The sequence below is a fragment of the Macrosteles quadrilineatus genome, unplaced genomic scaffold, assembly GCF_028750875.1.
Source record: "Macrosteles quadrilineatus isolate MER2022 unplaced genomic scaffold, UCM_ALF_1.0 Scaffold_2__2_contigs__length_208266976, whole genome shotgun sequence".
In the NCBI taxonomy this organism is placed as follows: Eukaryota; Metazoa; Arthropoda; class Insecta; order Hemiptera; family Cicadellidae; genus Macrosteles; species Macrosteles quadrilineatus.
The window spans coordinates 160,795,725-160,822,692 of record NW_026542595.1 but is presented as its reverse complement, the minus strand read 5'-3'; the positions used below and the strand labels follow the sequence as shown (position 1 = coordinate 160,822,692).

At 38.7% G+C, this 26,968-nt stretch overlaps 1 protein-coding gene across 3 annotated transcripts in view; it reads left to right on the top strand.

Moving 5' to 3' along the window:
• LOC128985547 (disheveled-associated activator of morphogenesis 1) overlaps positions 1-26,968 on the top strand; it is a 143,949-nt gene that overhangs the window by 100,937 nt on the left and 16,044 nt on the right. For all 3 annotated transcript variants that reach the window (XM_054405143.1, XM_054405144.1, XM_054405142.1), the window contains exons 3-17: positions 3,851-3,979; positions 9,929-10,018; positions 10,576-10,647; positions 12,073-12,306; positions 13,137-13,334; positions 14,250-14,464; positions 15,253-15,319; positions 16,362-16,479; positions 16,905-17,037; positions 17,917-18,043; positions 18,427-18,603; positions 19,133-19,507; positions 20,584-20,720; positions 25,623-25,896; positions 26,472-26,663. In XM_054405143.1, the coding sequence (XP_054261118.1) occupies positions 3,851-3,979; positions 9,929-10,018; positions 10,576-10,647; positions 12,073-12,306; positions 13,137-13,334; positions 14,250-14,464; positions 15,253-15,319; positions 16,362-16,479; positions 16,905-17,037; positions 17,917-18,043; positions 18,427-18,603; positions 19,133-19,507; positions 20,584-20,720; positions 25,623-25,896; positions 26,472-26,663 (2,538 nt within the window). The remainder of the gene's footprint in view (positions 1-3,850; positions 3,980-9,928; positions 10,019-10,575; positions 10,648-12,072; positions 12,307-13,136; positions 13,335-14,249; positions 14,465-15,252; positions 15,320-16,361; positions 16,480-16,904; positions 17,038-17,916; positions 18,044-18,426; positions 18,604-19,132; positions 19,508-20,583; positions 20,721-25,622; positions 25,897-26,471; positions 26,664-26,968) is intronic.

The window sequence follows — 26,968 nt, the reverse complement described above, 5'->3', positions numbered from 1 at the left end:
TTTTTATACTCAATATGCACTTTAAGTTTTGGCCATCGTACAAAACTGTAAAATATGCATATTTATGTAGTGTCCAAGTGAAAGTAGTTAAAACCCAATATTTACGATTGTCAGAGTTCCACAAATAGCTTAAGTTAATTTTTATTATAAGTTATTATTTAAGTTATTATTTAAGTTATAAATTTGATCTAAAATGTTTTCTACAGTAGGGCCTACCACTTTATGGAGCAGCGTTTATCTTGCAACGACTAAAAGTTATCATAAAACATCACACAGGCTGTATGGAGGTATGTACTGTATGGGAGGTTGCTTCTGACAGATAATAAAAATTTACTCAACACCCAACCACGCACAAACTTCGTAACATTTGATATCGACTCCGTATTTGATCTGTCGCTGTTTATGCTTGAAATGAAGTGGAAAGTGTTTTGAAGTCGTTTTCGTGACATAATAAATAAAATCAAGATGATAAAATAATTTCTATTCCGAGAGAGTGTATGCTAAATACACAAAATTTTATAGGATGCGAAACCCGGGTTAAGGTAGTTTATGGTTATACTCAATGCTCTACTGCGCACACATGTCTTCAATTGTTGGTCGAAAAACGTATTCAGGGAAAATATAATTGACAATTAAACCCATACACGCTGCAGTTCAACACACACTGTTTATCTACTCGTAAAAGATTCCACATTTATACTCCACCAGGACTGGCGAGGTTCTGCTGGAGATGCGGGAAGCTCAACTTTCCTGATGTTCCGATGATGTCTCCAACACTGTTATTACGACGCCCGGTAAACTGTGACGTCAGATATCAGACGCTTTCCTCTCAACTTGCTCTTGTAATTATCACAAATTGCTACTAACGATTACCTGTTTCGAACCTGCATTACTGAAGAAATGATACATGTGTCTTGGTATTTACTTCGGCGAATGATATTCTTTACGGCTGATCTACATTTAGATCTTATCACTTGGATTATTGTGAGGATGAGTACATTTAATTCTGATTAAATTTCAAAAATGTACATTTTGTAGGTTAGGTATACGAATTATAAACACCACCTAATATTCTTTTAATATACTGTTGCTAGTTAAAACAATAAAGTTTGTATGCCTTTCTCGTGACATAGGGTCGCAAATTTCCGAAGAAGAATTTTGTGCCTTCCAGTTTGTTAACTAGTCCGGGAACATGTCATTGGGTTGTTACAAAAATAATCCTCTTTCTCATCAATCATAGTAAGCGCATGTCAACATTATGCTTAAATGAGCTGGTAAGGTGGAATTTTTGCTTATACAGGCTACAAACTGTTTGTAAAAGAACCACGTAAGAGTCTAGTAGGTTTCTAGTACATACTAAAGCCTGGAGGCTCCAGGCTGTAGACCGTAGAGGAATTTTCTAATACGGATCAATCTTGCAATTTTCCTAGGCATTTATTTTTAACCACAATAATAGCTTAAACGCTTCCTATAGTGGGCGGCAACACGTGATAAGGTGGGCGAGCGGAGATCTTTATCAGGAGCAATCATGCTAAGTGCACCTCCCCTCCCCAGACCGCCTTAGGCCCCTCCTGAGCACGCGTTGTCGCCGGTACATTCCTTGGAGAGAGTGATTGGTATGATGTGGGCCAAGTAGAAGAATTGGTCGAGGCGAAAAACCACCGACGCTTTATGTAAAGGACGCTTGGTTTGCCAGATCTTCGGCGGGCGTGCTGAAGAATGGGAAATTGTATGGTTTGAGGTTGAGGTTGTTGGTGTTAAGGATATATTTTGTTTAAAATAAATTAATACTGTGTGGACTGACTAAAGGGGAAAGATCTAGACTAGTTGAGTTGATGGCATACATAGTTGATGGCATGCATAGGCATATATAGTTGAGTTCTTATACATTTCTGAAGCAATCAATACAAAATTGAATTGTACTAAAGTTCATTTAAATTTGTATTCCAATTTGTCGAATTTCTTTCAAACAAAACAAAAGATTTACACTTGCTAGGTTTGTATAACTTTATACAAATTTTGCGTGTACTACACAATTTGCCGTTACACCTCTTCATTCATCGTATCAATATGAAGACTATCCAAGTGTTTACGATAATTTGGCAACATTGTGGATACCTTTTAATGCTACCTAGTCTTTGTCAAAATATTCTCTCCATCGCTCCGAAAAAGAGTCATTGTCCCTTTCTTTATCACATACACTGTACCTCCAAGGGTGATATTCCTCCACGCCGTCTCCCAGCCAGTGTTGCACAACAAGTCATTCAGTCATTGTGCCTGTAGCTCACAACTGTTGTGTTCAAGGATGGTTCAGTTCCTCTCTCACACCCTGTGTCTGTTACGTCATCATCCACTTGACGCCTCGGTCTCGAAGTGTTCTTGTTTCACAACCCTCGTCGTGCTCGTCATGTTTCAGTTCCACCGTTCCTCATTGGGGTCGCGTCACGAAAACACTTGTTTGCTCACTTCCAGACGTTCCAGAGCGACCGTTGGTGAAACTCAAGAACCACTAACATCGACGTGTCTGGTTTCAAGTCGTGCCCGTGTTCTAGGGATGGGAGAAGGTTTCCGTGTACGATAAGTTTCTCGATATGGGGGCTTTTAGTTGAAGTTAGTGCTTTCAGTAAATAACTGAAGCCTCTAGAGCAAATGTTTAATTTGAGCTTTTGGAAATATCACTGATTGAAAAATTCTCTCTCTCCAAATCGTTATTATTCTTAAAAAAGGTATAGGAATGTTTACTTTGTATTGACAGGCGTAGTTCCCTACTACAAAAAAACAATAACAATAGATTTGAAGGAAAATCCGTGTCAAATTCCATTCTTTGGGTCGGACCATATATATTTTAGGCATTATCTGATTCTGTCCAAATCGCCTGTCATCTTTATAAGAACGAATATTGTCATTGAAGACGATGTGAATGAATATATATTCGTCACGATTGCATATTCGTAACAGTGAAAAATATTAACCTCTTTACTCCATTGTTTTAAAGGTGTGTTTGTGTGTTATATTCATCCAAATGTCTGTTGTGCACTATTAATTTGAATATATATAAGATTCCAAATCATGAATGGATTCCTAAAAATAACCTAACTTTAGGATAATAATATTACTATGACACGCACAAAAACAACTTTCATTCTATGAAAACCCATTGTAAACAGACAAATAGTAGATACACGGAATCAATTCTTTATGAATAGTCTCTCAACATTTTCCCATCCACTCTTTAAACAATTCTTGTATGCTAAGGAAATTTCATTCATAAAAGTTGTACACTACATAAAACAACACACTACACCTGTCGTTGGCGGCCGCGTAGGTCGGGAATGTTGCCACGCCTTTCATAAACACATCGGAGAAATGAAGAAAGCCTTTAGCTCAAAACAGACAATGGTTATGTCTGCCTGGGCAGTCGGTCGTCCTGAAATTATGCGCAACGGGCGCACACCAGCGAGCACAGTCCTCTCTGGCACATACGTCGCCTGCACGACCGTAGAGATTATACTTGCCAATTAGGAGGGAAAAAGTGGTGTCGTCGGTCAGCTGATAGTTCAAGGCCTCCTTCTATAGGTTAGGAAACTTCGTGGCATCTATTCGTATGCCATAAGTGTGACACAGTTATGATAACCGTGTGGAGTGTCTGTTACTAAATACTTCACTTTTCTTATACTTCTGCTACCATGTTTTGTCAACTTAATTTTACACTCAGTGGATGACAAAGTCTTGCCTGTTTTCACGACGTTTATTTATATTCCTACCCCTATTTATCAAAGACCAAACAGCATAAAGCATAAGTGTGTTTGTTGTAATGTAACTTACGTTGACGTTTTGTGTTAATTTCCAGGATGACGAGCCCCCGGAGATCACGTACTGTGTTGTGGACCACACGGGCACGCTGTCCCTTCAAACCCTCACACCCACACAGCCCATGCCCAATGAGGACGAGCTTAACGCCAAGTTTGCCGAACTGGTTGTAAGTATTTTCTATTCATTTAGGAGTCTGATTTCAAAAGTTTTAGGAATGTCTTCTTGAACGAAAGCAATTTTTAGCGACTATTTTAACCTCTTCTCTTACTTTGTATATGCTTTATAGCCGACTGTTCAATGTTACATTTTCTTATACCTCTTCTAACCTCTGTGTATTTGTCTTCTTCTTCCTCTTCTGCTTATGTCAATGACTCCTGATGTCTTCTAGCTTCTGGACCCCCTTCTCTTTTTAGCTTTCAATATTCTTCTTTTATTTCTTATGGCTTGCATTCTCTCATATTTTGTTGTTTTCTTAGCCTCCTGTTGTCTGACTGCTTCATAAATTTTATCTTGTCTCCTTAGCAGTTTGTTTTTAGCGAATTTCCCTATAGGGAAGTAGCTATTACCGTAGGTCTCATGGTAAGACCTAAGCCCGGGACCGATTTACTTTTTCATTTTGATGTCCCCAGAGGCCAAAAACACCATTCGTTCAAATTTTTATATATCTATATATATATATATATGTGTGTGTGTGTGTCCATCCGCACGATAACTTGAGTAATTTTTGTCCGATTTTGATAAAATTTGGTTTGAAGGTGTAAGGCGGGATAAACTTGAATGAGTTCGCGAACCAGCATGATCGGACTATGGGAATGGGGGTTTAAGGGGAGTTTTTATGGGGTAAAAATAGGTTTTTCCCATTTTTTACCCTAAAAACATGAAATTTCACAATTTCTTTTTAAACCATTTTGTAGAGCTTAAAAAACAAATAATTTAGTATATTGAAGCGTTATTATGCGCCTATTTGTTACGGAGAAAATTAAAAAAAAATGTAATTTTGAAATTCCCATGTTATTCTTATGGAGAATAAGTCAACTGTTGTAGTTTGCTTGTTTATGAACATATTTTGATCGATTTTGGAAAATACTTTTATTTCTTACTAAACTATTATCAATTTATAAAAAAAACTTTTTTACCCTCCCTGTTGCAGCAAATCTAAGTACTCGTTAAACTTATTCTATTTAAATAGGAAATAAATGTGCTATTTTTATGGAGGCATTTTAATGTAAATCTAATCAGGTTAATGGAAATTCGCTTAGTCTGCAGGTTTGCTGTGGCGGGGGTATTTGTGTTTTATTTATTTTCATTTCTTCTGAACAAAAGGGGTGAGAGTGGATCTCTCTGATTAACTCCACACCTACACCAACTTCCTCTGCCAGTTGTCTGAGAAGGATAGAGCAGCCAGAGTACATTTGCGGACTGCTGAATTTACTGTGGAACGCTCAAAGCTTTGGGCACCTTAGTGATGGCAGGGTGTGCCACGGTATTGAAGGCCTTGGAGACAGAATAACCACGACTAGCTCTCCTTTCTTTCTGAGTCGAATGACCTCGTCCAAGTTGGTGCTGAATTTCTTGGATGGAAAATAAACTCTTGGTCAGATAGCTTAACGGTGTTGCTGAGACGAATTTTCAACCTGCTAATGTAGATTGAGGGTCTTATCCACCAAGCGTGAATATGTTCTTCTTGTCCTGCACCCTGGCGTAGCGGGCCAGTGTACGTTGAGTCCGTTCGGACATCTGCTTCTGTGTATAGCAGTTGTTGACCGACAGAGGAGCTACGTCTGTCAGAAGGAGCGCTGGCTGTTTTTATCTTGGAGGAAGGGGAGAAGTTCTTGCGTTGATGACTTCAAGGTGCACGCGTGGGCTGTTCAACACAAGTTCTCACTCAAGACACAGGATCCCAACGGCAAGTTCTGGTGATCCTTGGAATTTAGTGAGCAGAACTGCCATTCCTTAGCATGACACAAAGATGATCCTGCAGTTATTTCAACTGAAACGCGACACTTTAATTAGAGAGTGTGTTGCTTTGTGGGTTGGTAATGTACTTAGTTGGCAGTTAGGAGATGGATCGGCCAATGTAACTTAGTAGGATTATTACTATTTAAAGGATCTAGCTCCATATTCCCTTTGTTTATTTAGGCCTACTTTGGTTTTTACTCATGTCATAATTCCAACCTCTTTTTACTCTCTAACTTTGACCTTTTGTTAGATATCATATTTAAGTCCAATGACAGATTGCATCTGGTCCAGCATTGATCTTGCTTGTGTTCAATCCAGGAACCTTCAGACTTAAAGGTGGACAATGTAACCATTGAGTTGCCCTCATACTTTATAGTAACCTAGATTCTTTTAGTGTGAATCATCCTCTAATTAGTTCTAAAATATGAACTGATAAATTTTTTACAAATGATGATCAAAATTATTTGAAAACTTTCCCCCTAAATAATCATAGTATATACACATTGCATCTAATAGCCGATAGCCAATGATCAAATCTATTAAATGCTTACTTATATAAAAAAAAGAACTGTAAAGCCCAAATTGTTAACATATAATAAGTTTGACAGCTGAAAAATGTCCCTGGCTTCATGGAAAAAAAATACCCCCGTCGCAGCAAACCTGCAGACTAAGCGAATTTCCATTTGCCTGATTGGATTTACACTAAAATGTCTACTTAAAAATATAAAATTTATTTCCTATTTAAATAGAATTAGTTTAACAAGTACTTAGGTTTGCTGCATCAGGTAGGGTAAAACTGTTTTTTTTTGTAAAATGTTAATAGTTAGTAAGAAGTAAAAACATTTTCAAAATTTGATGAAAATATGTTCATAAACAAGCAAACTACAACAGTTGACTTGTTCTCCATAAGAATAACATGGGAATTTTAAATTTACATTTTTTTTTAATTTTCTCCGTAACCATTAGGCGCATAATAAAGCTTCAATATACTAAATTGTTAGTTTTCTTTAAGCTCTACAAAATGGTTTGGAAAGAAATTTCTAAATTTTATGTTTTTTGGGTAAAAAATGGGAAAAACCTATTTTTACCCCCGTCCCCATAGTCCAAACATGCTGGTTCGCGAACTCGTTCGAATAAATGTAGGTTTACACGTTTGTACCAAATTTCATCAAAATCGGATAATTTTTGCTCAAGTTATCGTGCTAACGAACACACACACACACACATATCTAATATATAAAATTCTCGTGTCACAGTGTTTGTCTGCAAACTCCTCCGGAACGACTTCACCGATCGTTATGAAATTTGGTGTGTAAATTCTGTAGGTATGCGAATCGGACGTAAACTATTTCCCGTTTCGAAATTCTTAAAAGGGCTCTGCCCCAGTGGCTCTGGAGTTTCCCATGTTAACCTTATGAGAAATGGAATTAATGAATCTTAACAGCTGTTTCAATTAAACAAGTTGGTTCTGTTCTATGATGTTCAATAGCATTAAAGTTACAAGGATTACCAACAGGGTGCAGCACTATTATTTCTTTTACATTTATGACAACAGCTAATTTGCAACCAAAAGGTGAGTGAGCGTAGCGAACGAACTTCAACCTGAAGGCGGGTGAGCGTAGCGAACGAGCTAACCTGGAGGCGAGTTAGCGTAGCGAACGAGCTCCAACGTAAAGGCAAGTGAGCGCAGCGAACGAGCTCCAACCCAAAGGTGAGTGAGCGTAGCGAACGAACTTCAACCGTTACGTGATTGAGCGATGCGAACGAGATCATCTTGAAAATTAAACGTAACGGTACTTTCTTTCCATCGGTCTGTCTTAGGGGAAACCTATAACTTAGGCGATACGAAGTTCGCCGGGTCAGCTAGTATATATATATAAATATAAAAAATAGAATAATAGGGATACGATTAAACATTAATAAACTTAGTACCTACCCAAGTAAAAAAATATTTATTGAGCGGAGCGAGCGAAGCGAGCGTAGCTCTTTGGGATCAACTTCAATGCAACAAATAGAGAAACATCACTCAATAACGGCTAAACGCATTTCAGCCAAACTTAACAAAATTACTTAGACTAATAGTGAGATGGTTTTTAAACAAGCAAATTTCAATTAGATAATACTAATGCAATTTAAAACGAAGTTAAAATTTCCAATTTTTAACATTAGGCTTATGGGACTAAAGTAGCCATATGACAGTTTTTTGTTTACAAGAAAAATGTAAACAAGAGAATCATAAGGTATTTCTTAACTTTCTAGACTTTTCTTTTAAACGTTTTTAAACCATTCCTATGATTTTAAAAAACAAGAAAATGCCGTTAAAACATTTTTTCAAGGCGCGGAATTCACTGAAAATTGAGAAAATATACGGTACTACTTTCTCAATGCGCGGAGCATAAACAAGGAGCGCAGGGATACGGACCGCGGTGACTACTTTCTTGGGAACCTATTTGTGTTGCCAGCTGATTAGTGATTAGAATTTAGAAACAGCCAATGTTAGAAATCAGAATCTAATAAGCGATATATCGAACCGCATCGAAATCGATATTTAATCCGATAATACCTCACAGGTTATATTATGTTGAATTACATCGACGGTGCAGTAAGTTATTACACTTATTAATAAAACGCAGATTGAACACTGATCTAATTTCGGCATGTGGGGAAGGTAGGTCGGGGTTTATGAGTATTCGTGGTTTATGAGTATTAGTGTTTTGAAGTAAGGTAAAGTGTAGGTTATAGGTAGGTGATCGGGTTGTTTATTTGTGTTGCACCATATAATTTTTATCTTTTGGAATAGTTGGTTAAACGGGGAAACGATTACAAAAATGCTTGCATTATGGTATTAACAAGCCATCTACGGTATTCTAGCATTGTCTTTATATAAAGTCAATGATTCTAGAAAATTACTACATAAAAACCAAATGAAAAGAACATTTGGATTTGGGCCTTTGACCATAGCAAAACTAACATGTAATTTATGAAATGTGAAAAGTTGTATATCATTAAATACTATTCTGTAATATTAATAATTGTTCGGCAAATCCTCATTTTAATGGCTCGGCTGAAAATGGAATCTGCATTTTGTGAAACAGTAATTTGGTAACAATTCAGTAATTTCAAATGTTGATAACAGTAGCCTATCCTGTATAAATACTGTTATTTGATTGCCAAGCCACGGGCTATACATACGTCCAGTTACAACCATAATAATAAGTAAATAAATTAATTACCTAGGCTTATAGAAGTCCACTTTTAACCACGGTATGGATAATTGTCAAGGCTTGTCCAGAAGTAGGCTACTAATTTCTATTTATATTATCTACATTGTATATTTAAGGCATGTCTTCCCTTCTTATTATTATTCTGTTTTCACTTAAATCAGCTGAATGCGATGTTTACTTATTACTTATGCTTAGGCCTACATTTCAGCCATTTTATGTTGCACGGTTGAATTTAAATGTCAAATTTCCCCTCCTGTTGTTATACTTTAATACTCGTTTTTTTATAGTTACTGTTTTTTTATACTTAAATACTTTAACCGATAGTAAGGGTGAAAAATGTAGCCCAATGTTTTTTTGTTGTAGGCTACAGTTGCATTTGAATATTAAATTACCTTTCTCTTTTTTATACTTTACTTTTTGGATGTTAATATCAGATTCCAACTACTGTAATATTTTCATGGTCAAAACTACCACAATGCACTTCTGGAAGAGGTATCTGAATAACAAGATGTAGTAAAAACAAATTTGAATTATTATAATTTTAATCAATAAAACCAGCATTAGTACATCTATTGACCTTTTTACATTTAATTACTTATACAAATATCAAATCACGTTTGTTCCGCTCAACTGGCTTTCACCTCTCTGAAAGCAACCCTAGTTAAAATATTTACTTGGGTATTAAGTCTATTAATGTTTAATCTTTATATATATATATGAATTTGAACGGATGGTGTTTTTGGCCTCTAGGGACCTCGAAACAAAAAAAATCGGTCCCGGTTCCAGGTCTTACCATGAGTACTACGGTACTACGGTAATAGCTTATTCCCTATATGGGAAATCCGGTAAAAAAGAAAAAAAAAACAACAGATAAGTTGATATAATTATCCTTGTTCATGTGTTTTATTAATTCTGTTAACTATTGTTTGTAGGAAGAGCTGGACCTGACGGCGCCCAACAAAGCTGCAATGCTGAGTCTACCTCCGGAGAAGAAATGGCAAATATACTGCAGCCAGAAAAAGGTCGGTGACGAGAAGACCCTCGTTTCTTTAATTTTTTTTCCACTTATCTTCATTTTAATATAGGCTCTACCAACTATAATGTGTGTGCACAAATAGCTGTTTCAGCTGCCATGCATACTAACATACTAACATTTTCCAACAGTTAAACTAGATTCAAGTAAAATTCAATCAGATGATTCAAATAATTATGCTACCCCTAATATACGGTAGCCTACTGTATGCGGTCACCTTGAAGACATAACTCCGAAGGGGTGGTGTTCAAAACAATTAAAAGGTATAAAAGAAATTATAAACCTTTACATAATTCTTAAAAAGTATGGACCTTTAAATACTGTTATTTGTGTAAAAAAATCCACGCTTAATACTTTAACTTTTGTTCATTTGTGTTAATTTATTATTAAGTGTTGTTCATTTATTATTAAGTGGTTATTTTTCTATATAGGTCCACATTTTACTATGCTGTTTTAAAGTCAATAAATTATTAATACCTTAATTTTTTGCACATATTAAATGATAAAACTATGTGTTGAAGTGATCTATTTGATATCATGTTAAAGGACCAAGACGGAACTACAGATCTTTCTCAGTTACCAGAAGAATATATAGAAAGAGTGCAAGCTTTGGCTAAGGTAAATATGTAGTGTACAAGGTAAATTATAAACTATTAAAAAAATTAAGATTTGCATTTAAATAATATGTTTTTTACATACATAGACCATACTCGTAAACTACATAATACCGATCATTATTCATCTTAACGATGTTTAACACACGAGTTGCTTACTGCAATACATGATTTATCGATAGAGAAATTATCAGGAGAAATTGGAGGTCAAGATGCATATATTTTTGTGTCTTGAATGGTAATGTAGTATCAATTGAGTTATGGGGTAATATAAATACGAATTTACAACAGAAAGCTATGATTAAGTCTTGAAACACCTTACGCTCGGCCCTGAGGCAGTCATGATTTGCTTATTTAAACTTATAATGCCAACCTTCCCACATGGTTGAGACATCTTGTTTAGTGGGCAGATTGTTTGGCAATTGGTTAGTAATGATTTGTAAAAGATTATGAAACATCATCACATGTTGAGTTCAATGAGACAGAAATTCTTAGTATTGTCTATATACTTTAGTATTATGTTTTCATAAACTTATACGGAACTTGCAAGTTGTACAGTTCTTCTATTATACTTCTGGTTTTTTGTATTATAGAAAACTAAATCAGGTGGAATAGAGAAAGCTGCATTTGGAAAAATCAAAGTGTATAAAAGAGTAACATCAACTATAAAATAAAAAAATATTACAAAAAATTTTAAGCAAAAATACTTCAAGATCTATCCTTCTTAATTACTTTAACACCAAACTTAAGAATTATGATAGTCTGGAACTCACACAAAAAATGTGAGAACTGTAACAATATTCAATTTTAAATTTCTTGTAGTTGACGTGGGATATTTATAGTAGACGAATTTAATATGTATTATTTACTTCCAAGGATGTTGTGTTGCATAAAATATAATGAGATAAAAAAAATATATACTTGCACACCTTGTTGCAAACTGTATGATGTAATAAATTTAGTTTAAACACCTTTGATTAAAATTAAAGATGAACACCATCAGACTGCATGACAACTATACTTACTGATTATATGATTATATTTCAATGAATGTTTCTGCTAATTCAAGGTGATTTTTGTTGTTTAGTAATATTCTTGGTATTTAAACCACTAAAAAGCATGGTATCAAAACAAAACCTACCAGTCTACATATAAACTTTTAACTGTCCCCTGATGTTGAAAAGTAAAGCACAAACTGTAATATGTACTCTGAACTAAGAGGGAAATATTTATTCAGCATTAGGGCTCTTCAAATAATACAAGCAACATGATACACACATAAAAATATTCAGATTATGAATCAGATGAATAGTCTACTCCTACACTGTTCAAACTGTCTACTGGCACAGTTCAAAGTCGACAATAAAACTTTCAGTAATCTCATTTACCATCCAATACTTACAATTATTACCATATGGTTATTACACAGGTTGTGGGATCCGAGGACAGCGCGGATGAGCAGGAGATGATCACCCGCACACGTACCATGGACTCTCTGAAGACAGCTCTGCGCACACAGCCACACAGCTTCGTACTCAGGTTCATGGAGTGTGACGGTCTGCTGGCGCTGCTGGCTTGTCTGGAGGCTATGGACTATCACACGGCTCAGTCGTCTGTTCACACGTCGCTCATTGGATGTGTCAAAGCACTCATGAACAACTCAGTGAGTCTCAGCTTATTGATAGCTACGTAAAGAGGTTTTTTGTTGTTTCCTACACAAGTGACAATTTGTAATGAGAGAACCTAATCTTGTAAATGTGTTGGTGGTCAAACATGTCCCTCTCGTGCCAAAGTCTAGCTCACATCTAGCCTTGCACACACTAGAAGTGTTTTGGAGGGAAAATCTTTGATATTTGAGGTACTTTAAGTTTGAGGTCAGATTTAAAATTTGCAATCTGTCAATAAAGATTTTACTGGGTTTTGTTAGTCAGCTAGTTTTCTCAGTAAGTCCTTAAGAACCCCTTAAATAGAACGGTTGTTAGTAAATCCCAATAAACTTGACACATCCTTTAGCATTTTTATTGGCGTAACAACATCCTATAGGTTATGCTCTAAGGTGTTTGTTGTCATCAGATGTATCATGTTTTTTTCTGTTCAAATTGTAGCAATTTAGATGCTAAAGAAATTGGATTGTTTCAATACAAAGAGGTTTATATTGAACGGGGGAATCAGCTTCCTTTCTTTCAGCTCTCTTTAAAAGAGTATCTTGAGCTGTGTTTTGTAAAATATTATAAGGCCTTAGACATAAACAACCTTTATTTAACATATTAAATTTTATTTTGAATCCAGTCCAACATTTGTATACATTATAGGTCATGCAATAGGTACCTAGTAGATAAAAGTTGATAATTTTTGACCATCAACATTTTGTTAAACCACAAGATTATAAAAAATGTCTACCGACTTAAAGGTAACCAACAATAGAGTAATAGATTAAAGTAGAGTAAGATAGAGTCAAGTTTAAAGTATTTAACAAGTCGTAATGTTCTGCAGACGGGGCGAGCGCATGTGTTGGCTCACCCCACAGCCATCGACACCATCGCCCAGAGTCTGTCCACAGAGAACATCAAGACCAAGGTAGCAGTGATGGAGATACTGGGAGCCGTGTGTTTGGTGCCGGGCGGTCACAAGAAAGTCCTGGATGCCATGACACACTACCAGAAGTTCACATTTGAGAGAGCTAGGTTCCAGGTGGGTCTTTCTAATAGTTATTTTTCATACGTTATCGTGAGCATGCTAGAATCCATAATTCTTTTTTGAGTCAACTGTGTCTTCAGATCAGATAGAATTTAATACCAGAAGCCTAACACTTGCCGTAAAGTGGCATATTCAGTAACTTGGCACCTCTTCTGAGTTCAATTATATAAAAAAGCTGCCGAAACAAGAGAAATATTGATTTTGAATGAATACAAAATTTAGGTCTTAGATAGTTTAATTGAAAAGAGAAATTAAGGTAAATCTCCTAAGAATTGTGCTTATAACAGGTGCCAAAACGTATGTAAAAATTTTACAAACATGAATCGTAGAAATATTCCTAAAGGGAAACTTGATCAAGGCCAATGAGTCCTAAGGAAGAGATGATGAGTATCATTTAGGACATGCATTGTGGGTGTCCCAGAACATTAAGTATTGTGTTCTGAAGTTGAAGTAATTGTAACATGATTGTCTTTGCGCTCCTTTTTTATTGTGCTTGTACTTGCACCTTTCTTGTATCTGAGACATTAAAACAGGACATCAGACCTTCTGATAATTGTATAAGAACAACACACAGCTGTTCATCTATTACTGATGTCAGAATTACTTAACTACTATGAAGTATTCTGGGCTGAAGATAATATTGAACTTGTTCTTGATTTTTTATTTATATTGTGTTAGTGCACTTAGTTCATCGAACGTAAGATTTTGTAAAGAATCTTAAATCCACAATGACTGTTGTTTTTACCACCCAGGTTGAAAAAGTTTTTTTAAAACTTAACCAAAAAAACATACCCCAAAACTCACAATAAAGTTGTTAGGTAGTATTTCCACTAACATCTACCTTTAATACCTACCATTATTCTGAGTTAGCTTCAATTACAGTTCTTCTAACTTCACTGTTGGTTACAGGGTATCATCAATGACCTGGACCGCAGCACTGGGGCGTACAGGGACGATGTGTGTCTGAAGACTGCCATCATGAGCTTCATCAACGCAGTTCTCAACTACGGCCCCGGTCAGGAGAACCTGGAGTTCAGGCTGCATCTGAGATACGAACTGCTCATGTTGGGAATACAACACGTTATAGAAAAACTGAGGAGGCACGACAACGAAACCCTCAATAGGTAATACTGGTTGTTTTGTCTCAATGTTTAAAGATAGAGTCCAGATTTAATTTTTGTTCAAAGTATGTATAAATCAACAAAATCTAAAACCCCACACACTTACCTTAATCTTAATAATGGTAGCAATGTTGTAAAAATCGACATTTACAACTCATTGGCTATGTAATTCATGCAAGTGTGTAGTTTGGCACCCGTAGAGTGTGTGTCACAAACAGAAACTGGCAATTTCTTCACAAAGGAAAGAATTTTAGTGTAAAACTTCACTACAGTAATGTTGAGTATTTTTTACAGCTCCAAGCTCCAAGTCTGGAATAAAATCTTTAATATCATGTGTTGAGAACTAAAAAGTCTTGTTATCTTCTTTTAAAATCTTGCGAGATTCTCAATAGAGCCATCACAATCTCAATTTCCCCCTATTTTTTACCTGTGTTTTGTAGTACTGATTCTTGAGCGGAAACTGTGTTGTGCTGCAGTTGTCTTTAGATCAATAATTGTTGAGTCCTCAAACACTGGAATACAGTAGATTGCTAAACTAGGCAACCAGAATATAAACAAGCAGCCACAGTGATTGTGTTGAAGGGTTCAAATTTATTTGACTGATGGGTGATTTATTAAACATCCTGACTTATCAAAATCTTTTCAATACCTAATGCTCATAAACCATATATTGTATACAAATATGTCATCCTATTTATTGGAAATAGTTTTATGTAGTTACAAGTTTTTACTACCCTGTCAACATTTTTGTTATTATTTATTTGCCATTTAAGCTCTTGTGGTTATTTCAGGCATCTGGATTTCTTTGAGATGGTGCGCAATGAAGATGAGAAAGAGTTAGCAAGGAAGTTTGAAAAGGTAACATAAGACCTTTTGTCAAATCCGGTAGTTCTCATTTTTTTATGATGTTGGCCCAATGAATAATCCAAGTTTGAGACCTCAAGCGCCGAACGCAACCTTGTCAACAATTCAAAAATCGGTGAAATTTCCGACTTTACTTAAAATAAGTGAAAATAAATAAAATATTGCTAAAAATTGCAAAGTTTGAAAATATTAATAATGTTTGAAAGGCTGCATCACAGTAAATATTAAATCTATAGATACGGTTTTAGTGTCATAGTGTAAGGAATTTAGTCTACTTCAAACTCAGTATTTGTAAGTATAATCGAAAAATGATTCCTTCAGGGTTACAATCGCCAAAAACTAAAGTAAAGTCGGGAAATTCACTGATTTTTCAATTTTTGACAAGGTTGCATTCGGCGCTAAAGGTCTCAAATTTAGATTATTCATTGGGCCAACATCATAAATAAGTAATAAAAAAATCAGAACTACCAGATTTGACACAAGGTACCCTCGCCTTCATAGAACAAAGTTACCGGACTAACTTTGTCAATATGTAAATAAAACCGTTTCAGTAAAATAAATCCTTTCAAAGAGAAAACTATACCAGTAAAGGGAATAAAAACCTATTTTTGTCTCCTGAATTTGTCTCTTATTGAATGTATTGAAGTAAAGGGTGGTGCAAAAATAACGCATAGATCTAATTAGAGAAGTACAAAGCTGCAAAAAGCTGTAGTGTTAAAAGCTGAAGTTGTCTTGTTATTCTTGGACAGTGCAAACCCCTCGGTGAAAAAAATGCTGCTAAAATGTCACTTTAAAGAAAGTAATGGATACCGTTGAAGAAAAGTTGTATAAAAAAATACACAACCTGTCTTTTGACCACTGTTGGGAACAATATAGTTGCCTATTTACTCAAATCTGCTCCTTAGTGCAAAACATATAACACCTCCTGCGCTTCCTAGCTTTTAATTTCTGCCAATCCATCAATCTAGCTCATAGAGTAGTTATTAATTAGGAATTATGTAAACATCAACAAAGTACTGATAAACTATGATTTCAGGAGCAAGTGGACAACAAATCAGCGTCTGGGATGTTTGAGGTGTTAAGACGAAAGTTGAGTCACACTGCTGCCTACCCTCACTTCCTGTCACTACTGCACCACTGCATACTGCTACCTTGTATGTATTTGAGTGTTGAGCCTTACGGAGCAAATTTGTAAACCTAAACTGTGATGAATACTTGCTAAACTGAAGATAAACTATACTTTTTATTGTCAGACGGATTATTTTTCTGTTAGGCTATGTCAGCGTGACACCACCACTGAATTTTGCACACTATTGTACTTACCCTTTTTTAACAAACGTGGAGAAAATCCACAAGAAAAATTTTCGCTGTACAGGCTGTTGCAGAGCTCAAATTCCTTCTTCTTGAGGCATAGACATAGATTTAAAACACATGGACTCTGTTAATTTACACAGAATGTTCCATAAAATGTGCAATTAATATATCAGAAAGTTTGTTTGTGTGTCACAAGGATACTTAAATTAAGCTGAATATTCTTCACTTAAAAATGTGGAGATTCTAGATTGCATTTTGTTTTCAGTGGACTACGGAAGCCACCCCCAACACTGGTTGATGTTTGACAGGATTGTTCAACAGCTGATCTTGCAGACAGAAGGAGGGACAGACTTGGATGCAGCTCCTCTAGCCATCAATGTAAAGGAGATTGTTCAACTGTAAGTCCATCTTGTGATAAGATTGCTTTAGATGTGGCGTCTGGGTATGAGCAGTTTCACTGACTGGTAGAAATAAAAAGTATATCTGAAAAATTGGAATTCAAGCCTTTTAAATTATTAAAAAATATGCCATGGATTTATGTGGGTCTCTTAATTAAGCAGTAAAGAGTACATACATAGACATCACATCCTTAAAATACAATATCCAACATTACATTATAATAATGATTAATCCCTTTTCCATGCTAAATGCAGAAGATGCGTTTCAGTAAAGTGCTGCACTGAAAATAGCGTACAACACTATATACAGACTGTTGCCATCAATGAAATATCAATTTGGACATAAAGCATCCATCTAACTTTTCCATGATGGATTCCAAGGGATGTTAATTTTTGGAGAGTCTGTGGGGTACAGAATAACTCACAGTAAAGAAGGGGTCCGGGAAAATAGTTAAAATTGAGGTACACAATGTTTGATCTTACCACAGAGAAGAAAGAAACAGAGCAATGCTACACTTAAGTGTCTAGCACCAGTTTTTTATTTTTGTTAACTGAAGGCCTATAGATGCAAAATCGAAAAAACATGACCACACATAGTATGACTGTCTGTATAGCATACAGTACAATGTGTACATTAAATAATAGTCAGTTAAACTAAAGGATGTCTAAAGTGATTTACAAATTTTATAATTCTTGTTAGTGTGCAGCTGTGTAGGATGTACTTTACAGTGTTCACTTATTTAATTTTACTACTACAAGCATATCTGTTGTATGGTAAATGATCTAATCCCTTTTGTTTGGATAAATCATCTCTGCAAAATGATAAAAATTAATTTGGCAAAGTGATGGTGAAATTATTATTCCTTTTTTTTACCATAGACTAGCCAAAGAAGAAGAACTAGTTGCTGCTAGGAAAAAGGCTGATGAATTGGAGAAGGAGAACACAGACATGGCTACGAAACTGGCAAAAAAAGAACAAGAATTGGATATGAGGACACAAGAAAAGGTAAGTTTCTTCATAAGTTTTGAAGCAATGAAAATTAAATAAGTATTGCATATTGTTTAAACTTTAGATGTTTTTCTACCTAATGTATATGCCTGAAGAATTGTTCATTGTTGACCACAATGTTCTTGTTGGTCACAAGACTGAATGAACTATCTCGACTTTTAGTATTTTTTTAGAGTGATATCAAATAGATGATTTTTTAATTTACCATGGTACCGTACTGTAAACAATGTTTAAGTTAAAACCCATAATTTTAAATTCTACACATTATTTTGAAGAAAAGTGCTTAATTTAGTAAAATGTAACAGATTGGTCATTTAGGATTTAATTATCATTGCAAAAATCTTTTTTGATTTACCTGTTTTTATAATTTTATTTTACAGGAAGATGTTGAAGCAAGTCTAACACGAGTGAAGGAACGTTTGGAGAAAGAAACAGCAGCAAATCTGGAGGCAAAGCAGAAGATCTCACAACTGGAAGACCGTACAAGCGAGTTGGAACATGAAAGGCTCAGACTAGAGAGGCTTGTAACCTGTGGTAGTCTATCAGATGACACCAAGGTAAGTTGTAGAGATATATCTTGAAGAAAACTGGTGGGATGTTTCTATTAGTCTACACATGTATTGTATGATCAGCAAACGTTGAGTTCTTGGACAATCAAGTCAGTTAACTTAGTAGAGTAAGTGGATGTCGTAGCAGAAATACGAAAAAAATACGATTGAAAAGGAAAGATCATTAGTTATGTTCTAAGTGTTGTCTTTATATTGAAGCGTCATATTGTTATTTCAATGAGTCTTTTGTTTAGCTTGATTAAAACCAATTCTGTTAACAAGCAAGCTTTTAACACATATGGAATGTATAAACATTACCCATTAGGATTGAAGTTTGTCTTACTAAATCTATTCTTAGCATAACCATAAAAGATATCATAAGGGTTAGCCTATATTAAATAGGTCAACATTACATTTTAAATATTGAAATGATATTTGCTCTTTGCCCCCTATGCCCTCTCCCACCACCTAATCACTGCTACTGGTCAAAAATTAGCTATATAGTACACAAAATTCAATACATATATATGATTTGCAGGCCGTCAGCTTGGGTAAACTCAATGGCTCACTGGAGAATGGCCACGACTCCAATCACATATCCGAGGTTAAAGTCCCTCCTCCACCTCCCTGCCCATCGTTACCTCCACCTCCTCCCCCTGTACCTGGTCCACCACCACCTCCCTCAGCACCTGCTCCACCTATGGCACTGGCACCTCCCCTGCCTCGACCCACTGTCACCAAGAACGTCCCGCAACCTTCCAACCCCCTCAAGTCCTTCAACTGGTCGAAGCTGCCTGACACCAAGGTAAATGGCACAGTGTGGACAGAACTGGATGACACCAAGCTCTACACTGCCATGGAGCTGGAGAACATTGACAAACTGTTCTGTGCCTACCAGAAGAACGGGGTCGCTGTAAGTCTACTGGGGCTGCAGCCTCTTTATCGAACAATTTTTAATCACAAAAACCTGTTAAGTTTGATTCACGTCAGTCCAGTCACAGCTCAGTCTCAGATGCATCCGCAATTCCTCAGTCAACTGTCAGTCAGCTGGTTTCAGCCAGTCTTGCGACACTTTATTTACGGTGAGGTTATAGTCAAGAATTTGTTTATTAAAACACATAAATTTGTCATCACACGACAATCAGCATCCGTCAGGTTTCCGAACAATCCCAAAATATCGGCGTAAAGAAATCTGAAATCTGACGGACGCCAGCAGAACCGGCAGAACAATTATTGGGGGTCTGATGGACATTTGATAGAACTGCGCCAGATGAGTGTTGATAGCACAAAAGAAAAACCATTAAAGAATACTTTTTTTGACTGTGTCGCAACTGTTGTAACTGAACTGTGATGTGTGTGAATCAACCTTTACCATGGAATGTAAGCAAAGCAAGGGTGAGCTGATAAAGTACAAGAATTAACTGTGTTGATAAATATTAATGGTGGAAGAGCTGCACACGATGGTGCAAAACAATTATATTCTCACTGATTCATGATAGATTTTAAGAGGTACATGAGTGATTGTTATGATTTAAATTAATCAAGCTAGTAATTACAATAATACTACTAGTAGGAGTCCTTTAAGTTTCGGATGGTTAAAAGGTCCGCATAAACAACATAAATGAGTATTGCCACTGAATTTGTAGTTCAATTCAACTACCTTATTTACATTCAAAAACTTGCTCAACAACATTAACATGCAAAAGCTATTCTGTATATTGACATTGACTATACACAGAATAGACCTCCCATGTAATGTAAAAATTTGAAGCCAAATAACGTGGTGCAATCTGTTGTGATAGTCTTCCAAATGGCTAGTCAATGATATCAACTACTCTTCCCAGTCTAAAATGTGAGTCCGCACAAGTGGCATTTGCCGAACACCAAGATCTAGATTTGTAGACCCACTTTAAGGAAGTACAACATTCTTTACAAGATAATAAAAAAAAAAAAAAAACTTACAGTTTGATAAGTGTTACATTTTTACAGAATGATGGTTCAATAGAAGACCTACGTCAACTTGGAAAGGGAAAGACAAAGATTCTGTCAGTGATAGATGGAAGGAGGGCTCAGAATTGCACAATCCTGCTGTCCAAGCTGAAAATGTCAGATGAAGAGATCTCAAAGTAAGCGCATTATTAGTAACACACTATTTTAAAACACGTCTCCAATACTAACCTTCAACACATTGATAATGCGTCCTATTAAGATGATCCTATAAGATATATGTCCTATTATTTACTTACGATCATAAGTCTACTATTTTTTTTTTTTTTTTTTTTTTTAGGGAGAGGTGGGAAAATGCATTTATGCACACAGGTTGCTAGCCTGTAGTGTGGGACTCCAACGGGCTTAAGGCCCAGAGACTACCCACTAAAAACCTCCTCTACTCTTCGGACACTAGCCTGGGAACACTTGTCGCACTTCATCAGAACTAGGCCGAGTTTGCCTACGCCCGAGGGGCTTACGCCGTGTCTAGCCGTTTATTTCTTATCAAATCTAGACTATGTTCCGATCTAGATCATTCTTTTTAGCTTGAAGGACATTCCGGACAAAGTGCGACCAGCAGTCCCAGTTGTCCTCACCCTTCAGCAAGGTCTCACAGATCGATTCAATCGACAGCACCCCAAGATGTTGAATGGCCTCCTGGCGAAGCATATCCCATTGTGGACAGTGGAAAAAAGTGTGTTCCGCGTCGTCGGGAATGCATGGGCAGTAAATGCAGTCAGGTGAATTCGTTTTGGCCATCAAGTGCAGGTACGACTGAAAATAGCCGTGACCTGACAAGAACTGCGTGAGGTAATAGTCAACCTCACCGTGCCGCCGTTCTACCCACGGTTGGACCTGCCTGATGAGTCTGGCAGTCCAACGTCCTCGAGTCTCCCTTTCCCAGCTTTCTTGCCACATCTGAAAAGTGCGGGAGCGCTCTTCTGTTCTTGCAGCGTCCTTTCCGATGTAGCCTTGTCTCTGGTAGATTGCCTTCCTCTCCGCTGCCAAGAGTTTGACTGGGATAACTCCAGCGATCACCAAAACGGCCGGTTCGGACACCGTACGGTACGCGGAAGCGACCCTGAGTGCCGCCTGACGCTGCACTCGTGCGAGCCTCAACCTATACGCCTCCTTGTTAAGCGCGTCTGCCCACACCTCAGAGCCGTAGAGAAGCACGGACTGGACTGCAGACATCAGTAGTCTTCTACGGCTGGACCGGGGACCACCGACATTGGCCATAAGCCTACTAAGAGCAGCAACACTCCTAGCAGCCTTGTCCGCCGTACGGAAGATCTGGTCCCTCCAGCTCAGCTTGTTGTCCACCATGACACCAAGGTACTTGGCGGTTCGCGTGGTTTGGACAACTACGTTCCCAACTCGTAGCGGAACGATGGTTTCAATCCGTTTTTTCGTGAGGATGACGATCTCTGTCTTGCTCAGAGCGAGTGTCAGACCATGATCAGTCATCCAGGCGTTTACAACGCGCATGACTTGGTTCAGTTTCAGTTGGGCTAGCTCAACGTTGCGTGCAGCAATGAGGGCTGCGACGTCATCGGCGTACCCAACTAAAACGGTCTCCTCTGGCATCTCAGATCTCAGAAGGCTGTCGTAGGCAGCGTTCCACAAATCTGGGCCGAGTATCGAACCTTGCGCGGCACCGGAAGTAACATCCATCGTCCGCGAACCATCTTTAGTTTCGTAATTAAGAGTTCTGCAGCGCAGGTAGTCCTCGATCAGCCTCAACAGATATGCTGGTACGCGGAAGCTATTCCTCAACGCGCTCAACATATCGACCCATCTCGCCGAGTTAAAAGCATTCTTGACATCTAGCGTAACAAGAAGCACGATACGGCGAGAGTAATGATTGAAGCTCTCGGCACGCTCTACCGCTCTGTGTACCTCGGATATCGCGTCGATTGTTGACCGACCCTTTCTGAAGCCGTACTGACGAGGAGACAAATCTCCGGCAGCTTCCACGGCAGACGTCAGGCGGCAGCGGATCAGTTTCTCGAAGAGTTTTCCGGCCACATCCAACATACAGAGGGGTCTGTAAGACGACGGCATATTCGGGTCACCTTTCCCCTTGCTGATTAGCACAAGCCTAGCCCTTTTCCAAGGAGTTGGGAAAACCCCTTCGCACAGGCATGTGTTGTACATTCTCAGCAGTAAGAGGGGGTTAACTGAGAATACCTTCTTGAGAGCCTCACTGGGAATACCATCAGGACCAGGTGCCTTTCTATTTTTCAGGGAGAGGACAGATGATTCCAGCTCTTTAATGCTAAAGAGTGGAATGTCCCCTACCTCGCCATAGTCGAAAAAAGGCCGCCGAGGATGAGACGGGAAGAGGGCGGTGACGATCCTGTCCATGGTGGTGCCCTCCATGACGGAAGGTGGTGATCGGGCGCTGAGTTTCTGGGTTACAATCTTGTAGCCCAGTCCCCAAGGATCAGAGTCAACATCCTCCTGAAGCCTCCTCCAACAGCTAACCTTGCTCCTGATGATAGCCCGACGAAGAGCTTTCTTCGCAGCCCTATAAGCCGCTGACTTAGCCTCGAAATCCGGGAATCTTCTGGCCCTCATAGCGGCACGTCTGGCTTTCAGACAAGCTTTCCGAAGGTTCGAGATCTCTAAAGTCCACCAGTACACAGCTTGCTTATCGCGACGGCGTCCCCTGCGTGGCATGGCCTGGTCACAAGCCGAGACAATCAGTTCCATCGTGGACGTTACCAATGCCTCGGCGTCAACAGGTGCAGCAGAATTCACCAGCGCTCCCCGTGAGATTACGTCAGTGAACTTCTCAACATCCAGCTTGTCCGTATTCCATCGGCGTGGTCCAGATCGTGATACAGGCGCCTGATTATGATGTTCATCCAGTATATCAAAAACGATGTACTGATGATCACTTGCCGTGAGGTCTTCGATGACTCTCCAGTTGGAGATCCGTGCTAGTAGTGATTCCGACGAGAAGGAGATATCGGGGATCGTACCTCTCATGCCGGGGCGCCGGAAAGTAGGCGTGTCGCCCTCGTTTAAGACGACAAGTCCGGCCCTGGCGGCAAAGTCCAGGATGTATTTCCCCCGGGAGTTTGTAGAGGTCATACCCCACTCCACAGCCCTCGCATTAAAATCACCAGCAACAACGACATGCCCAACGGTACCCCGTACACTGTCTTCTAAGCGGTCAATCTTCAGACGGAATTCCCGAATTGGCTCGTTGGGGGTAAGGTAGACACTAAAAAACGTGACGTCCCTACACCTGACCCAAACGAAGCCTCGGCCGCGTCCGTGATCTCGCACTGGTGCTTCCGTGCTGTTTCGAACCCAACAAGCGGCAGTACCAAGAGAATCTGGGAACCAGAAGTGTGGGTCCCTGTCACGGTACTGCTCGCTGATCAGAAGGGTGTCCGCACCGATCTCTTGGGCCAGCTGATCTAAGAGGGAGTCAGCCGTTCTGGACCTCTCAAGGTTACCCTGGAGAATCCTCACTTCCTAGACCTAGCCTTCTCAAGGTCGAGTGCAGCCTTGAAAACACTGCATCGCCCAGCCCCTGGAATGTGACCTAATGAGGCGTCCTTTTGGCCTTTCTCTGCGCAGAGAAAACAACGCTCTGCTGCGGTACAGTTCTTCCTGTTGTGGCCCGAGCCGCCACACCTGAAACAATTCTTGGATAGGTCGGGTCCTTTACAGTTTCGGGAAGAGTGACCAAACCCGAGGCAGCGAAAGCATCGCGGTACAACCACCCTCCGTCTGAGCCTGCAATTGACCCATCCAATTCTCAGGTGTGTGAGATTAAGCAGCTTGCTGGCATCTTGGTTTCGCATTTCAGCGATAGCTATGCGTTGCTCGCTGCGGTTGGGCCGCGTAAGCCATACTTTAAGGGAGTCGGCATTTTGGATATCAGGGATGGCCTTGTTGATAGCCTCCCTGACTTCAGCCTCAGTCGAAAGACCGTCAAGGTCCCGGATCTCCACCGAGGTCCTAGGCTCGAGTTCCCGAACAGTACCGTGGTCCCCCAGAGCCTCTCTGACCTTTGCAGCAAAAGCCACTCGGTCACCAGATTTCCCCAGCTCGAGGAGAACTTTCCCATTCTGGGTACACCTGATTGACTTAACAATCGTATCCGTCTCCTCTGGCTTGGCCTTAGACTTTAGTCGACCCAAGACTTCAGCAAAAGAGCGCCCCCCTAAGGGGTTGATCAGGATTGCCTCAGCCCTGGGCTTTCTCGGCCTGGGTTTCTTTGAAACAGGGGGGGCCTTTCCACGAACCTCCCTCGCCGGAGCAGGATCAGCAATCTTTCGATCTCTTGCTGCAGGTTCTTTGTTAGAGACAGCCTCCATTCGTCTCAATTTCCTCTTTTCTTTGCGGGAAAGCCTCTTCTCCCAGTTACCCACATTTGATGGTGCCACAGCAGAGTTCATAGAGCTGCTTCCGTCAACCGTTGGGAGAGAGGCAAGCTCCCTGGTCTGCTGAGGGCGCTTCTTTAGAGCTGGAGTGTGCTCAGTCTACTATAGAACAACACACCGTTTTAAAGATGTAATAAAGAGTACAAGAGCCTAGGTTTTAATAATTTTCGTTAGGAATACAGGCTTACCTGAAGGGAAAGAGTCCACTATGGTACAAGAAACATTCATATATTTTGTATTAATAAATATAAATATACAAGATGCTACATTCTATTTCAGATTGATTCTCATTACCATCAAATGACAACCTGTTAAGTTCCACAACTAATTCTTAGCCCAATTTGAAAATGTCAATGATTTTGCTGTAATTTAATGACAACTTAATTGATTCTTGTCATCTAAATTTACATGGATGGTTTTCTCTGATGATTGGCCCAAACAAACAAAAAGATGAGCATATTGAACCAATTCCTAGCTTTCCTAATTTAGCTAACTTAGCTTACCTATGATAACTGACATTGAATGAGCCTCTTACGTGTCAGCTGGTATATCAAAGTGTTGCAATCATTCTAAACCTAAACATAATTTCTGTAAAATTCTTAAAAGATTTTCGAGTCTAACTATAACATCTGTTAGGGTGATAATGTCTATGGACTCGCGGGACCAGTTGCCGCTGGACATGGTAGAGCAGCTTCTCAAGTTCACTCCCAGTTCGGAGGAGGCAGCCCTTCTAGAGGAGCACAGCGAAGAGATCGACAACCTCGCCAGAGCCGACCGCTTCCTGTACGAGATCTCCAAGATCCCTCATTATGAACAGCGGCTGCGCAGTCTACACTACAAAAAGCGCTTTGGCGTCTGGGTCAATGAAATAGAGCCAAGAGTCAGAGCTGTGATGGAGGCTTCTCGAGAGGTAAATTTACCTAAAGGAGTTTGTTATTTGATTTAACTTAATTTTTGATGATGGTGAATTTATGTTTTTTAACGGAGTATTGTGGACGTTTTCCAACATTATTTAAAAAGCAAAGTCATAATAGCAGGTCAAGTAGCAACCAAGCTGCAATGGAAGTTTTCTCTGCTGTATGACCTACCACTTATGTGTTGGACTATTTTACAGTATGTGTAATACTGGAGTGGTGTATAGTGTCAAGTCAATTAAATTAATGTTTTATTTATTTATTTTATTGAGTTACATGTCAGTACCTACATCATAATAACAGGACATATTGTCAATGGTTAAATAAAGACTTAAAACTAATAGATAAAACTAATACATCTGTATTTACACAAAATCAACTGAATCTTCTTAAAATACAACATTGTTATATGACAAAAAAGAGCTAGAAGGAGTGGGGAGGTTTGTAATAAAGGGCAAACAAATACTATGGCGACTTTTTGTTACTATTGTTAAAACCTACTAAAAATTAAAAATCCTTAAAAACCATTAATCTTACCACATTAAAAATCAATCTGTGTTTGAATAACCAGGTGTCGAGATCACGTAGACTGAGAAGATTGTTGGAGGTGGTGCTAGCTCTTGGCAACTACATGAACAGGGGAGCGAGAGGGAATGCTACAGGGTTCCGACTAGCTTCTCTCAACCGTCTGGCAGACACCAAGAGCAGTGCTTGTAAAGGCACAACACTACTGCACTACCTAGTGGAGATCCTGGAGAAGAAGGTAGGACTAGAGTCCTGGGGGGAATGTAGGTAGGGCAGGGGGGCTCTTCACGTGCGGGAGATGTTCACGATGGCATCATTATCGTAGGAGGTACTAATAATGGTTTCGCAATCATTTGAGATGTTTACAATAAGGACGTGTCTATGAGAGCTGTTAAAAATGGCGTTGTGATAGCGGGAGATGTTCACAATTGTTTCAATTACAGCAGATGTTTACATTGGCGTTATGTTCAAGGATTTGTTCAAAATGGCGTCGTGATCACGAATTGTAGTTGTATCATGCCATTGTGATAGGTACACATTACA